At 42.6% G+C, this 16,753-nt stretch overlaps 1 protein-coding gene across 1 annotated transcript in view; it reads right to left on the bottom strand.

Annotated features, from left to right (window-relative positions):
* Dnah11 (dynein axonemal heavy chain 11) overlaps nt 1–12,052 on the bottom strand; it is a 274,358-nt gene extending 262,306 nt beyond the window's left edge. Inside the window, exons 1-5 of the mRNA XM_042685047.1 lie at nt 11,970–12,052; nt 6,035–6,231; nt 5,437–5,626; nt 4,337–4,436; nt 659–870 (exon numbers count right to left, since the gene is read on the bottom strand). Coding sequence (XP_042540981.1) covers nt 659–870; nt 4,337–4,436; nt 5,437–5,626; nt 6,035–6,231; nt 11,970–12,032 — 762 coding nt within the window. The 5' untranslated portion in view covers nt 12,033–12,052. The remainder of the gene's footprint in view (nt 1–658; nt 871–4,336; nt 4,437–5,436; nt 5,627–6,034; nt 6,232–11,969) is intronic.
* Between the last annotated feature and the right edge of the window lie 4,701 nt (nt 12,053–16,753).

Genomic DNA, 16,753 nt, shown 5'->3' with positions numbered 1-16,753 from the left:
GAACTTTGGGCCTAGGCACTGTCCCTGAGCTTTCTCACTTAATGGAGCCACAGCTCCACTTCTGGCGTTTTTTTGATGGTTAGAGATAAGCCTCACAGACTTTCCTGCCCAGAATGGCTTCCTATGTAGCTAGGAGTACTGGTGTGAACCATCAACGCCTGGCTTGTCCAGTTTTTTTTTTTTTTTAAGTATAATGGAAGTTAGATAAGAAGAGATTAAAGATCAACAATGAATCTGAATTCTTTCAAGATAACTCCAGCACTTTTTTCTTTCAAGGATAATTTCTTGGATAATTAACTTCATTTTCTAAATGCCTTCCATGAGCAATGTTCCCATGCAAACCTGAGAAGGCTACAAAGAAGGTATGAGACAAAGCAGCCTTATGGGGAAGCTGCCTTAAATCTCCACATTTAATCTGTCTTTTAAACCTGTTTAAACAAAATCCAGCAACAACTTGTCCTTTGCTTGTATCTGACTTATTTCCAGAGCCCGCTTACCATTCAGGATAAGAAGTCACCTAGTCTTTGTTATCATAAAAATCCTTTCGAAAACAGGAAAATTGTGCTCTTATTGTAATTTTGATTTATTCTTTACTAGTCTAACAAAACCTACCTCATGAAAATGATTCTTATTCTTCCTAGTGTTTTAATGTTCATACCTGGTCGATGAAGAGATTACAAAACTCTTGTAATAAGACTATAATCCGAGCAGGAGTATTATAAAACTTGGAGTGGCTCCAGATAAGATAGATGGTATGAAATAATGGGGTGATTAAAATGAGGGTCTGCGGGAATTCCTTTTCCTGGAGATCTTGAATGTGCCTTCTTAAGGGTCGCAGGTGTAGTTCCACATCTTGGGCTTCCAGGAGAGCTGAAGACAAGAATAGTTCAGTTTGTTGGCTGTACACTTTCACAGGTTCAGGAAAGCCATGTCAAACAACATGCCCATATTTTCTTTTTCATTATACAATCAACCCAGGAGCGGCTTATAACTTCAACACTCAGGAGAGGACTGGTCTAGTTACTCACAAAGCAGAAGTAATTGTGTCTGAAGACCCAGAGGGAAGAAACTTCAGAATTTACAAGGTTTTCTCCTCATTCCTGCGGGAACGCTGGGGGAGCTCAGCATCTCCATGCTGCTGCCTTTCACTTTAGGGCTTGGATTAAGGGAATTCCTCTGGGTATGGTCATACCTAATGACATTTCCTATGAGAGGAGCTGAAGCAGTGATTGGGAAATCTTCCATTACATTATTACCTAAGATTTAACTGTTAAAATGACTATGTGCAATGCATATAATTTAAAACTAGGCAGAAATGATGATAGCACAGCACTGTGAATGGGCCTAGATGAACTTAACTGTAAGATGGTTAATTTTATGTTGCATGAGTTTAAAAAAAAAAAGAACCCATTCAGCATGACAGGAGCAAGGAAAACATTTCAAATGCCACAGATGTAGAGACAAGAGTCAATATTTTGAAGCTGCTAGTGATTGCATTGCCAACTCTAAAGATTTTTTTCTGGATTAAAACTGGTTATTTTCCTCTAACACACTTCGCTTTGCTTCTAAGCCTGCAAATACCTCGATGAACAAAATACAAGTTGTTTTTAAAGGTAAGGAATGAAGCTAAATTTTATTTTCTGATGTGATCCCAAAATTTTTATGTCAAAAAAACAAATAGGCTGGGCACTTGTGGCTCACACTATAATCCTACTCACAAGGTTGAGATCTGGGGCTAAGAAGGTGGCTCAGTACGTGCCTTGCATGCATGAGGACCTGAGTTCAATTCCTCAGCACCACATAAGCAGAAAAAGCCGGAAATGGGGCTGAGGCTCAAGTGGTAGAGTGCTAGCCTTCAGCTGAAGAGCTGAGGGACAGCGCCAAAGCCCATTAGTTCAGGCCCCATGACTGACAAAAAAAAAAAAAGGTTGAGATCTGAGGATTGTGGTTCAAAACCAACCTGAGCAGACAAATCCAAGAGACTCATCTCTCCTTAACAAGCAAAATTCCAGAGGTAGAGGTATGGTTCAAGCGATAGTTTTTGCTCAAGGCTGGTGCTCTAAGGGACAGTGCCCTGGCCCTAAGTTCAAGCCCCAATACTAGTGCACACATGTACACATATGTATGTACATACATATACACACACACCTTGGTGATCTTTCAGTCATATCAATCTACTTCAAACATACTAGTTGAATCCAACAACAAAACTTACAAAAAAAAAAAAAAAAACAGAAAATTCCAGAACTTTTCTGATTTATTCAGGTTTTGAAATCCATGTATTTCTGTCTTAGTTCCAAACTCAAATAACTGCATTTAATAGGTAAGTGCCTTTACAATGTGCTAAGCCTGCTGACTTTCTGAGTCCCAGGTAGACCTTTGAAACAGGTCTTCTACAAGTCCATGTGTATTTAGGTCATGTATTTCACTGTGAAGTATTTTCTAGCAATCTTCAGGCCTCATGCCCATAAGGCTCCCAAAACCCTTGGGACTCATTCCTGTAGGAATTCTGTGCACAAGTAATGCCAACCACCTCTGTTTATTGAGGGCAAACCTATTACAAGCCCAGAGCCTGGATAAGTGTATTTGAAACCTCAATCCAGTGATTTGCAACCAGTGATTTTTTTGCCTTTGGGAACATTTATAATGTCCGAAGATAGGTTGTTTTGTTTTGTTTATTAGGAATGGTTGGTGGCATCCATGGTAGAGACCTTGGACCCTATGGCAAAGATCTTGCTTACAATTGATAATAATGTCAAGAGTAAAAAATACTGCTCTAAGTTCACACACTGATTCTGCCCAGAAAGCTTTAACAGGCCAGTTTGGCCATTAAAGACCAGAGGCAGAGTAAATTCAACATGCTTTGTAAGCAGAGTTCAGATAGCAGTTCATATCTGACAAATACCCTAGACTGAATATTTCCCCTTAGGCCTTCTTTTCAAGCAGAACTCATGGAGAAAATCCTAAAAAGAGCACAACACATTTTTAAGGGCACTCTATCTTCCAACCTTCCAAATGTCACATAAAGTGGGTGAAAAAGGAAAATTTCAAGTTGTTAAAACAAGCAAAAACCAGTATCTGTGTCAGTTTTAACTTTATTATTTAAAACTATTATTATCAGGTGTCAGTTGCTCACACCTGTAATCCTAGCTACTCAGGAGGCTGGGATCTGAGGATCAAGGTTCAAAGCCAGCCAGGGCAGGAAAGTCTGTAAGACTCTTATCTCCAATGAAGCACAGAAAAAGCCAGAAGTGGTGCTGTGGCTCAAGTGATAGAGTGCTAGCCTTAAGCAAAAGGAGCTCAAGGACAGCACCTAGTACCAGTAAAAATTAAAAATAAAACTTTACTATCATATATATGTACACATATTTGTATAAACATGAACAATGAATGTAATCAGAAGTCAGGAACCAGGGAGAGTTGTTATATTTGGAACTCAAACTAGAGACTGAGAGAACAAGCACAGGAAAACACGCACACGCGCGTGTGTGCATGCGCCCATGTGTGCGTGCGTGCGTGCGTGCGTGCGTGTGTGAGTGTGTGTGTGTGTACACTAGGGTTTGAACTCACAACTTCCCAATTGCTATGCAGGTGCTTTATTGCTCGATCCACACCTACACCCTTTTTTGCTGGGGTTACTTTTTAGATGGGATCCTACTTCTGCTAGAACCAGCCTGGACTGTCCCCCTTCTATTTACGGCCCCTGCCACAGCAGAAATTATAGGCACACACTACAATGCCCAGCTTTTTCTGTTGGGATGGTGTCTCATGAACTTTTTACTCAAGCTGGCTTCAAACCATAATCCTCATAATCAATCTCTTTGCCTCCCTAAGAGTTCAGATTAGAAACATGAGCCACCATACACACTTGAGGATGAGATTTTTTAGCTGAATGTCTTTTTATAATTTTCCAATCACACAGGTTTAATCACAATGTCAATGGTGACTTTGAATGACTGTAAGCTAAATATCTGGAGACCCAGCACATCCAGAATCTAGTGGGTAAATAGACTAAAATCACAGCACAACTGCTAGTTTTCTAACCTCTCCCCAGGGCTTTCATTTTGCCTCTGCTAAATACTGAGAGCCATACCTTTCCACACACAGCTCCAGTTAAACCTTTAAGCTAAACCATGTCGGTAGTATAGGTAGAAAATAAAGAACAAAGGGTGAGAAGAATTGGCCACTAGAAGAATGAAGTGCAATCACATCATGGTTATGCCCAGGGTAGCAAGGTAGCCAGGAGGCAGGTAAATGTCAAGGCTGAGCAGTGAGTGGGGCCCGATCATGAAGAGATCATGACATTCACACTAGGCCCCCGGAACATGAGTCTTACCATTTTCCACAGTCACAAAAATGTCCTTCAAAGTAGGAAAATAGCTGCTCTGTTTTGTTTTCAGGATCTTAACCATCTTGAGCACAATTGGAGTCTGAAGCTAATAAAGGAGGGGGAAAAAATCCTTTAATAAATAAGAGCTGGATTACTAAATGTCTTCTTTTAGGAAAATATTTAAATTATATTCCACTTTCACTCAATGTGCATGGTCATTAATACTCAAAAGCATATCTGGTTTCAAGCTAAAAAAAATCATTTTGATATATTTCTCCATAAGCTTATCTTGTACTTAGTATTTTTCAATTTGGATTTTCAGAAAAGTCCATTTCCATATTATATATTGAAACTATTAATTCCATATAAAATTTCTTGATCTGTTTCACAAAACTCTGAGGCATGTGAATGAACTAATTCTTAGCAAACACTGGCAGTCAACTCTAAAGCTATCCCTACTAAGGTGAAAGAGATCCACTCCTCCAAATCATTTACAAAGACAGGATGGATTAAATCTTATATCCTCAACATTTTCCCACTTTTCTTTTTCAACTGCTACTAAATATTTCTAATGATCTCAAAAGTCAAAATTTCTTCTAAAGGCAAAAATCACTTTTAACTCTCATTCTCTTGAAATACATACCATATATGTAGCATCTTGGAGTCAGAGAAGACTATTAAATCTTATGAAGACTGTTAAACCTTTAAAATTGTTGGCTATCATTGCTTGGGAGAATTTATCCTACAGTTGATTTTGGTTACTCAATTGATAAACAATTTTTAGGCTGGCTCAAGCTTGTAAGTCTAGCCTCCTTGGGAAGCAGAGTCTACAGAGAATCAGAGCTAGAATCTGACCTTGGCAAAAAGTTTGAATTACCCCTTCTAAACCTTCTGAAGCCTGTTATCCCAGCTACTAACGGAAGCATGATAAAGAGGATCAAGATCCAGCTGAGCCCCAGGCAGAAAATGAGATTTTATCTTGAAAATAACCAATGAAAAAAAGGCTGGTGGAGTATCTGGAGTGATAATATGCCTGCCCAGCAATCATGAAGCACACTGTTCAAAAAGTGGTACCAGCCCTCCCTAGCCAAGGGCTCTCTACTTACTTGATTGTAAGTGCTAGATAGATTCTCCTTCCTCATTGTCCAGAAATCCAGCTCATATGACGGTATCAAGTGAAGACCATTTATCAAAGGCTGTACTGAATCCCTTTCTATACTTTCTTGAATTTGATGTGACCATTTAATAACCACAGATTCAATTGCATGGAGTATTCGCCTCTCATTTGATGGTAGCCTGCAAATATTAAAATGACTAATAAGAGAACCCAAAGGTAATTTTAGCTCGATGAAGATAAAATGTGAACTATAGTTACTTTATACATCCTTATACCAGTTTTCTAAGTATAAGCTCTTCAAAAATCCATTATTCTCATGTCCTTGAGTTGTGACATCCTTTTACCCCATATTTAGCATGTTCTAGTGTTAAAAATATGTTACCACAGCCTCAAAAAAAAAAACATTTTAAAGGAAAACTATTTTCCTTTAAAAGTATACTTCCCAAGGAAATACACATTTTAAAGTTATGATGTAATTATAATTCTTCTCTATTTTTGCATCTGCAACTAGTTTGTCTGGATGGGATAGTAAATGGGAAGGTTGTCTCTCCACTGTAACATGTTATGTGCTCCACAACATTACGTACTTTGTCTCTGAGTAATTCTGCTCCAGGTCAATGTTTTCTGCAACAGTAGGAATTGGTAGAAGAGTTCTTCTAGACATTTTGCCTTTAAAAATGTGCATCTTGGTTTTCATGAGTTCTAGGTGATGTTCCATATCTTGTGAGGTGAAACATGACCAGGATTTATGATTGTTCTTATTAGAAAGAATTGGCATTAAGATCTATAGAAAAAGAAATGTTTTTAAATTTACAACCAAGGCGCTTCTCCAAAGATTCTTCTTGTCATATAAAATTGGCAACGAAACTACTTCATTTCATAAATACCCTCCTATGATATCAAATCTACAGAGAGAGGAGAGAATGAATGCTGAATCAATGCATTTGAGTTAGCAGCTGACTCTAACACTGCAAGAAATAAGTAAAATTGTTTTCAGTAAGTTGTAAACTGCAATCTTAATGACAACTGGGCTTGTTGGCAGATATATTAATGAAGAGGAAAAAAAAAGCCGAGGGTCAGAATCTTTCCAGCCCTGGGAGGTATCCCTATGGACTAAAGTTGAATTAGTTGAAAAGTTTCTTATTCAAGCACATAGACCTTTTCAGAGCTCCTTTCTCCTCCAAATGAGCAGCATCCAGGAAACTAGGTATTCAAACGCCACTACAGTGTCCTGTTTACATTCAGAACCCCAGCATGTGTTACATTATTCATAAGAGAGCATGTTGGTTTAGGCATCTATTCATTTTAAGGTATCCTCTCAGGAATCTATTAATTTTAAACTTTTTTTTCATTTTTCTGATACATCTCATCCATTTTATCAGCATATTATAAAATTACAGTTAGCTAAAATGCTCCAAAAATAGTTACTCTAATTCTTTAAAGGTATGTTGACAACACAGGATGAGTATCCCTTATTCAGAATGATTAAGACCAGAGATGCTTCTGATTTCAGATTCTTTGAGCTTTTGGAATATTTATAGACATATGATGATCTATCATATATTCATATATATCATGAGATAAAGCATATATACCATAAATAGAGATATGTGATGATATATGTTATGAGGTATCTGGAGACTGGCACCCAATTTAAACAAAATTTGTGTTTCATATTTGTGATATGTACAAAGCATAAAGGTAATTTTCCTTTTTTTTTAGCTGGTCCTTGGGCTTGAACTCAGAGACTTGGCACTGTCTCTGAGCCTCTTTGTGCTCAAAGCTAGCTCACTACCACTTGAGCCGCAGCACTACTTCCAGCTTTTTCTGGGTAGTTTATTGGAGATAGGCGTCTCATGGACTTTCTTGCTCAGGCTGGCTTGGAACTGTGATCCTTGGATCTCAGCCTCCTGAGTAGCTAGGCTTACAGGCGTGAGCCACCTGTGCCTGGCTTCTTCCATATTTTTAATAACTTTTTGCATAAACAGAGTATAGTATTTTCCACGGTACCTTTGTTGACATTCAAAAGTGTCAGATTTTAGAGCATTTCGGATGTTGCATTTTCCTGTTAAGAATGTTCAACTTGTCTAGTTAACTAGAATAAAACTGAAGATCCACTTTGGTTTTCAAACTGGTATTACTACAATGTCCTGCTGAACTCCCACCTACAGGTCAAGTGAGCTAGGCATGAGAGGCAGGAGCAGTGTCTGTGCTCAGTGAGCTCAGCAGTAGTTAGGACCTGCCATACACACTTGAGGTGCCTTCAGCATGAATGTGAAACTGTCAACTGTTTGGGGGACAAAATGGTTTGAAGGAAGGCTCGCTTTAAAGCCATTATTTGACTTGAATCTTTCGGATAAAAGAACAGAGCAAGGCAGATATGATGTTCTGAATGTCTGTGTGTTCACAGCACATGTATGAGGAGACCATACCCTTCCTGTCAGTGGGCTGAGCCCCAGCCAGTGGCTGGCATGTAGGTCCTAGGGGGCAGAGCCCTCTGACTGGGGGGCCCAGGAATCTCATTTCTTTGACCAGATGAGGACAAAGACAGAATCAGAAACAGGAAGTGAACCTTGATCAGAAACCCAAATCTGTCTGCTCCCTTGATCTCAGCTCTCCAGTCTTCAGAACAACGAGATATAAATTGCTATTTATAAGGCAGCCAGTCTATGGCATTTCCTTATAGCAGCCCTAATAGCAGACCCAAATGAGTAGGACAGCAAAGCATTCTAGAAAACTGCATCCTGACAAACAAAAATCATGGGATACCTAGTAGGGCATGCCTGGAACTAGATCTACCACCCCCAAGACAATCAGGCTGTGTGGATGAGGGGGGAGGGAGTGAAGAGTTTTGGAAAATAGACTGAAGACATTATTAGGCTTGTTGGAATGACCATGCATTCATTCGTCTGCCAGGAAACTACTTTCTAGATTAAATTTCTGGTACCAACAGATTTTGGAAAGTTATAAGCAAGGAAAATTTCGATGTCAACACTCATGTACTAGGGTCTTTAATTTTCAGTCTAACATACTAATATACTATGATATGGCCAACTTCTCGATTTGTTGTTTTGCTTTGTGCCAGTAATATGGCTTGAACTCAGGGCCTTGCACTCTTGCTTTTCATTCAAGGCTGGGGCTCTACCACTTGCCAGTTTCTCTTAAAGCATACTTGTGCACTGCACTGTAGAGAAAACTCCTATGAAATTCTGAGCCATATGTTTTGGAAAGCAATTATCCAAGCAAAACTTTAAAGCATCTTTAAGATTATAACTTAAAACAAATAGGCCCAGGATTTGCTTGTTAATTACAAGTGATTTTACCAACCAACTGTATACAAAGCAATGTAATTTGAGGGCTTGGTTTACTTGGAAATTGTTGAGCTTTTGTGATTTGTAAGGATATATCTCAGTCTTCCTCTGAAAACCAAAATAATTTGGATGCTTACTAAGGAGACAGATGACTATAGATAAAAATCTAGAATAGTATCTTCTTCCTCCCTTACCCTGCCTTCTTTCCAGAAACAGTGCTTTAAGGGAGGATTCTACTCTGCTGATACTCTAGTCTGATGTCCAGCCTCCAAAACAGAAACTTTGCAACATCACCTCATATATACTATTTTTTTGAAGTAGCCTCAACTACTTATGGAGCTTCCAAATCAGACTGCCCCCGGACAAAAACCAGAACAAAATTATTCTCCTCCAGAGAACATGTACTACCATAATTGTCTTGCAGTGAACACACAGATTTCACTTCAGAAGTTGGCTTTGCTGACAATCACCTAAATGAAAGGCATAAGGCTAAGAGACTGATTAATCAACAGCCTATTTTCTCAGTTCCCAATCCAGCTACCTCCCCTGTCCTTCAACACTAAAGGGAACAAATTACGTAGCCTACAAATATGGCTGTTTTCAGACTAAAAAGAAGTGCTAAAAATTATCAATGGATATAGTTAACTGACCCATTACTACCTAAAACCAGAACTCCAAGTAAATCAAGACCTAGGGACATCCTCTCCAAGAACCCCCTCCCCACACACACACCTTTCCTGCCACACCTACAGATGTGGAAGATGGCACTAGGCTCCCCCTACTCCCTGCCAGACCCATCTTATAGCTTTGCCAACTGTGCCTATCATTTCTAGTTTGGCTCTCTGCCTCCCTGCTAAGACTGGATGCATTTACTGTGTGTGCTGCTGGGAACCCAGACTTCAAGTTCTAACATCAGTATTAAACAATACATTTCATGTTAAAAAAAAAAAAACCTTTTTAAGCCTGGTGCCAGTGGCTCACGCCTATAATGCTAGGACACTGATATCTGAGGATTGTGGTTCAAAGCTAGCCTGGGTAGGAAAACCTGTGAGACTTCTCTGCAATTAACCACCAAAAAGCTGAAAGAGGAGCTGTGGCTCAAGTGGTAGGGTGCTAGTCTTGAGCATAAAAGCTCAGGGACAGAACCTAGACCCTAATTTCAAGCCCCAGTAGCAGCACAAAAAGTAAAATTCAACAGATTAAAAAATCTTGCTGGGAACTGGTGGCTCACACTTGCAATCCTAGTAGCTACTCAGGAGGCTGAGGAATGAGGTTCAAAGCCATCCCAGGCAGACAAATCCTAGAGACTCTTTATCTTCACTTAACCAGCAAAGTGCCAGAAGTGGAGGTGTGGTTCAAGTGGTAGAGCATCAGTTATGAGTGAACAAAGCTGGGTGAAGTCCCTGAGTTCAAGCCCCAGTACTGGTATGTGCATGCGCGTGCATACACATAAACACACACACACGAACAAACCTTGATGATTTGTTTCCTAAACTGCCAGTGGTGAGAAGGCAGCATTCCAATTCCAACCGACCCCCTACCCATTGAAGATACTGTGGAGGCGACTCCATATCTAACAAATGTTTGTAGGTGCAACCATGGGAAACTTCTAAAAAATTATAAAGGCCATATAGGTAAACAGTGTGCTGTTTTTTAAAAATTACTTACCTTACAGATTATTTTTATATGTAACCCTGGCTCCAAAAGTGGGAGTCTCACTTGTCACATCCTGTTCTCCACCTGGTACATGTCCCTATTCGTCTAGAGGAAGGCATCACTGAAAATTACCAAAGCCAAAGACAGGTGGGGACTGGCTGAGTGGATTCTGGGGAAGAGGAAACAGTAAGAGCCAAGTCCTTGTGGTAAGTGTATGTCTTCTGAGGTTTTAAGGGAGGTAAGGGAAGACGGAATTACAAACTCCGTAGACTTCACAGTAGTACTTCTGCTCTTCAGTAAGGACCAGTACCAGTAATTCAGCTGCTCTAGGTGGAGCCTAAGCTCCTCCATGGCTCACAAGTCTCCTGGTGATGCTAATACTAATTCCAAGCAATCAGCAAAGTCAAGTCTTAGTCTCTGTGTTTGGACACTTGTTTAAAGTAAAACAAGGAGCCAACGCAGGGTCTGAGAAGTGTTCTGACTTGGGCTCTGTTACACTGAGAACAAAATGTAGGCAGGAGTTCCAGTAGAGGCCAATGCAGTAATACAGGGGAAAGACAGGGAGAAGCAGAGGAGATGGGGGCTATGTCTGAAAATATGTTGAGGGTAGGGATTGTGCAGTTTCCCAATGGAATTCATATGAGACACCAAAGAAGATGACTGAAGTGTTCTGGCTTTGCAAGGATGGAGTTCACATCACTAACCTCGGGATAAGTATAAATAACAGAAAAGGAAGGCTGGGGGAAAGACAGAAGTTCCACTTTGACCTCGAGATAGCAATTACATAGCAAGTGGAAAGATCAGGAAAGCAGATGGCTCTCTAATTTTGGTGTTGAGGACAGACATTTTGACCATAGGGCAAAATTTAGGAGTCCCTAACAGAACATCACAAACTCCTCTCCACTAGCCAATTATATAAGCTGTACGTAGGTAGTAAGCCAGAAACCTTGCTTCTAAAAATCTTCAGTCATACAATAGCCTCATTCATACCAAACGTAAGCCTCAAGTAAACCCAAGTAACAGCACGTGATGTCCTTACTTTAGGCCAGCTGAGGGGGGAATGTTTACAACACCCCCATCTCAATCAATAAAAAGCACCTGCTTATCATTATGCTCTGCAGGAAGTGTAATTAGAAAGATAGAGGTCCTAGTGAACCCAGACTCTATTTGGAAAAATAATGAAAGCAAGAGGAGCTGGGGCATGACTCCAGTGGTATAGTGCCTAGAGCATGAAGCCTCTAGTTCAAGGCCCAGCATTACTCAAAACAATCCAAAAAAATAAATCTGACAAATACGTTTGAATGTTGAAGAACCTAGTCAATTCAGATTGGCTTGTGGTTACTTCCATTGTTTAGAAGAAGAATGAGCTGACAAGTAACCCACATGCTGGATATTATCATCAGTACTAGTTCATTTCACAAACAGCCTGAATGCCATCACTCTCCATACACAGGCTGGTTTCTACAGGTGCTTCTTCTTAAGCAACCAGAGCTGTCTCCAAAAATTCCAAGGGTCATGGGACGAAATGATTCAGACATTAAAGACAGACAACTACCTCATCTAGGAAAGTGATTACATGTCTAAGAGGTGAAGTAGGTAGCTCTCCAAACAGAACCATGTGAGAAAAATCATCGGCCCCAGTGCTCTCTTCAGCTATCTTCTTGGCAACATAAACAAGTTTATGTTTTGCATCTCTTGGAATCTGAAACGAGAGCAAGGTAATTAGTTCAAACTCACTGTAGTTAACAAGAAGGTTGCTATATGCAACTGTAGATAGAATAAAACCTGGCATGGTGCCCACCTAACATGGTGGGTTCTGTTGTTTTTCCGTGTCCTGTAAAGGGCACACAATTTTCCTTGTTCTTTAATGAGGTTAATTTCACAGCCTTACTGGTGTGGAAGTATCGACCTTTAAGGGCATGTAAGTATAACACAATACATGCTCACCTGCCATAAAAAAAAAAACTCAGTGAGATGAAAAATCTCAAGGACGTGCATAGGCCCTAAGTTTAAGCCCCAGCACTGCCAAAAACAAAAACAGTGAGAAAAGTAATACAATGTAGATTCTTTCCATCTTATGTTTTTAATCAGATTTTTCCTCTTTGGAAGTGAGCCAAACCAGAGATTAAACATAGGGCCTACAGGTTAATTTGTATTTCTTTTTTCAAGGCAGAAAGGTGTTTGGTCAAGATATTTTTACATTTCCAGAACTACTGAATCATTTCTGCAGCTATCACTCTATTTACTTAGCTTCCATAATAACTGGAGTGACATGTCCTATTGACTCACCTAAAAAAAAAAAAACTTAAAACTAAAAGTTACCATTTAGGAGAGTACCAAAATCAAGTTTTTTCTCTCTCTCTCCAAAGCTCACAAAACCCTAGGGCCAACCCCCAGCCCCCACCCCATGAGCCTGCTCACTTCCATGGGAAACATGAATAAGTAAGATTTTACAGCATTAACCCCATGCAGGTCACCTCAACAGAGACTCTTGCAAACTTCACACAGGACCAACGCTAAATACAAATGCTGTACTTGGGGTAATACCACCCACCTAACATACATAACATCCACATCCCAAAAGAAGAAAAGCAGGAGGAAGGGGAGGGGGGTAAAGGCAAAGCTAGGGGAAAGCAAGCCCTCCCTTCCCAGGTGGCTGGCACACAGCAGGGCGTTTGGAGAGCTTGGCTCACGGCTGTTCAAGGACCCAAGATTTCTTCCCGGAAAAATACATGCGTGGTTCCTAGGCAGGCCAGACCGCATCCAGGCTGCGGCTACTTTTGTTCTTCCTTTAAGGATAGAGAGTTCCAGAACGACACCGGGAGGGGGGGGGGGGACTGAAGCCTCCGTCACCTGGCCTGAAGGAGGCGCTGGCCTTCCTCACCTCCGGTTCGCTCGGGCCAGCTCGCGGGAGTCGGGGTCGGGTTTCAAAGGCTGGCTTTCTAGAGAACTAACTTGCGGCCGGGGCGCTGTCGGGGCTGGGCCGCCGGGCTGCGCGGCGGCTCCCTTACCTCCCGGGAGGCCTCGAGGCGTCCCGAGGCGGCGACGCCGAACACCAGGCCGGCGGGGCCACCGCTCTCCACGAAGTCGCCCAGCACCCGCCGGCGCCGCTCGCTCTCCAGGTGCCGCCGCCACGTCTCCTCCCGCACCCCCAGCAGGTGCCGCAAGCACGCGCCCAGGAAGCGCACGCGCGGGTCTCGGCCGAAAGTGCGAGCCCTCCGGGCCGCCGCCGCCGCCGCCTCCTCCGCCTCCTCCTCGGCCTCCTCCTCGGTCTCCTCCTCGGGCTCCTCCTCGGGCTCCTCCTCGGCCTCCTCGGGCTCCCCCGCGCCCCCCACCTCCAGGCCGGCCCCCGGGGCGAGGCGCACCTTCCTCCGCACTTCCCGGACGCCTCGCGCCTCCGGCGTCCCCGCGCGGGCTGCCATCGGCGACCGACCAGCGAGCCCGGAGAGACCGGCCCGCGGCCCGCGAGGACGCCTCCCCTCCTCCCCTCCCCGCAAGAAGCGCCCGCTGCCCTGTGCGGATCGCCCACCCTAGCCCCGCACCGGGCTGGTACCCGGCGGCTGCGTGACTGCGGGCGGGGCAGCCCGGGACCAGCAGCCGCGCGTCCCGTTTCCCGGGGGACGGTGGCCCCGCCCCGGGGCGGGGGGGGGGGGGAGGAGCGGAGGGAGCGCAGGAAGGGGCCGCACCCAGCCCACGGCCGAGGCCGGGGACCGGGGATGGGCGGGGTGGGGGTGGGGGGTTCCTGGCCCCGGAGACGCTGGGGGGGGGGGTGTCCCCGGCGCGGCTCCCCGCCCCTTCGCCCATGTACATCTCTGCGGGGATCCCAGGGACCCGCCAGCCGGGGGCACCTGTGTCGGCCGTCCTGCGCCCGAAGCTTCCTGCCAAAGGTATCGTCCCGGAAAGTCTGTAAGATTCTTCTCCAATTAACCACCAAAATGCCAAAGGTGGAGGTATGGCTCAAAGGATAGAGTGATGACCTTGAGTGGAAAAGCTAAAGGAGAGCAGGGGAAAAACAAAGTGAAAAATCATTTTCAGATAAGGCGGGACAAAAATGTAAACAACTGTGCTAATATTAAAGTACAGTTTTCAAACTGTTAATATATGTGGAAATTAAAGTTAAAATGTGGAAAGATAACATCTTAAAGATTTACCCACCACACTAAGATCAACGAAATAGTGACGTTCCATTGGAGAGAGACTGCGAGTAAAACTGTTGCATTAGATACAAAATCCACTAACGTCTATAGGGCAAGTATGATCATCTGTTTGGGGGAGGTTTTTTTTTTTTACTCAGAATAATTTATTTTTCAGAAATAATTTATATCTGTAATCATATAAAAATCCACAAATAAAAATATAATCTCACAGACTTTATGCTGTTAGCCATATACTAAATAATGAATTAAAAAAAAAAATCCTTTCTGCCCAGCATCGGTGGCTCTTGTCCTTAATCCTAGCTACCCAGGAAGCTGAGATGGGAGGATTGTAGTTTTAAGCCACCCCAGCAGAAAAGTCTATGAGGCTCTTATATCCAATTAATCACAAAAAACTGGAAGTGGAGCTGTGGCTCAAGTGGTAGAGTGCAGCCTTGAGCACAAAAGCTTAGGGACAGTATTCACCCCAGAGTTCAAGCTCCGGGAGAGGGGAGAAAAATCCTTTCCTTAGATAATGAAGCATGCTCTCGGTGGGCCAGTTGAGATGGTCCCAGGAGGCATTAAGAGAACAAGCTGCTTTTCCTTTACCTGATTTTCAACATTTGGATCATTTTTCTCAATAATAACTACTATTTATCACACTCCAAACATGTGCCATGCTGTGCTCATTCCCTATATTTGCTCAGTAAATATTTACTGAGTGCCAAGCACCACGGCAGGTGCAACACAATGTACACCACAAGTACTGCTAACCCAATACAGGCTTCCACTTTTAGGCTGAGTTTGCATGACTTCTACCAGCTACTAGATATGTGATCCTAACTTCTGGTTGCCTCCTTTTTTCTCATCTAAAATAGGAAAAATAAAATCATTGCGATTTTGTGTCAACCAATGGGATGTGAACAGATATAACACAGAGGCTTGCCTTCATGTGTCTCTGTCATGGTTGTAAACATCCCCAATCTAGCCTGCTGGTACAAGGAACCAACTGTTCAGCTTGTGGTTAACAAGAAAGTCAGCTAAGTCTAATCCTGTTCAACTGACAATCATCATAGGTTGATTAGGATTAGATTTAGTTGATATATGTACAGACGAGAATGATTCTCATTTTAGTAACAAAATTGTAGTGAGGCTGGCTATACAGCAAAAACACTGCAATAATTGACAATATACACAATACCACAAAGAATGGACAGAGATTCAGTCTAAATGGTTGGTTGAAAGGCTTGAACTCTGGGCCTGGGCGCTGTCCAGCTCTTCAGCTCAAGGCTAGTGCTCTACCACTTGAGCTACAGCGCCACTTCCAGTTTTCTCGTGGTTTATTGGAGATAAGAGTCTCAAGAACTTTCCTGCCTCCACTAGCTTTGAACCATGATCCTCAGACCTCAGCCTCCTGAGTAGCTAGCATTACAGTTGTGAGCCACTGGTGCTGGGGCAAAAAACACAAATATTGAGACCAAATGCCTGGCACATTACAATCATTATAAAGAACTTATTCTTAGAAATTAATAAGAAATTAAATAGGCAAGAATACATGTCTAGTCTGTCAGATGGTGCTGAGTTCTAAGAAGAAAAACAGAACAGAGTAAAAAGATGAGGAAGGAGAAGACAAGGGATGGAGAAAGGCTTTGATTTTAAGCAGAAGCCTTCATGCCAAAGTGAGCCCCGGGTTCTGGAAGGATGATCCAGGTGAGGGGGGGGAGGGGGAGGGGGGGGGGAAGAACACCACCACCTTAGAAGTCTTCCGCCATACTCTTAAGGTACACAGTGGTTCACTGCAAGGAGCTTTCCAGATATGACTTTAACTGAGTAGATATTGATAAAACATACGGGACTTGCCTTTGGAGTGAAAGTCCTAGACTGATGGTGGAAAAGCATCACATACTAGTGCCCTTATGTCACTTGCAGTAGGACCACAGACTGTAGCTGTGGGATGGGTGACTAGAAATATTATAATGCTTCCCACCCCACAAACCCAGCAATATGCCTAATGAGGTATGAAGCTTATTTATTTTTTATTTTATTTTTTATTGTGAAAATACTGTACAGAGGGGTTACAATTACATGGGCAAGATAATGAGTACATTTCTTATCAAGCATTGTAGCCTCCTCCTCTGTTTCCCCTTCCCATTCCAACCTCCTCCACCCAACCATCTCCCCCACCACTAGCAAGTTGTAAAGTTCC

The sequence above is a fragment of the Dipodomys spectabilis genome, unplaced genomic scaffold, assembly GCF_019054845.1.
Source record: "Dipodomys spectabilis isolate Male_0828 unplaced genomic scaffold, ASM1905484v1 ptg000092l, whole genome shotgun sequence".
Taxonomy (NCBI): Eukaryota; Metazoa; Chordata; class Mammalia; order Rodentia; family Heteromyidae; genus Dipodomys; species Dipodomys spectabilis.
Note: the sequence above shows the minus strand (reverse complement) of the source record. Positions and strands in the feature narration are given on the sequence as shown.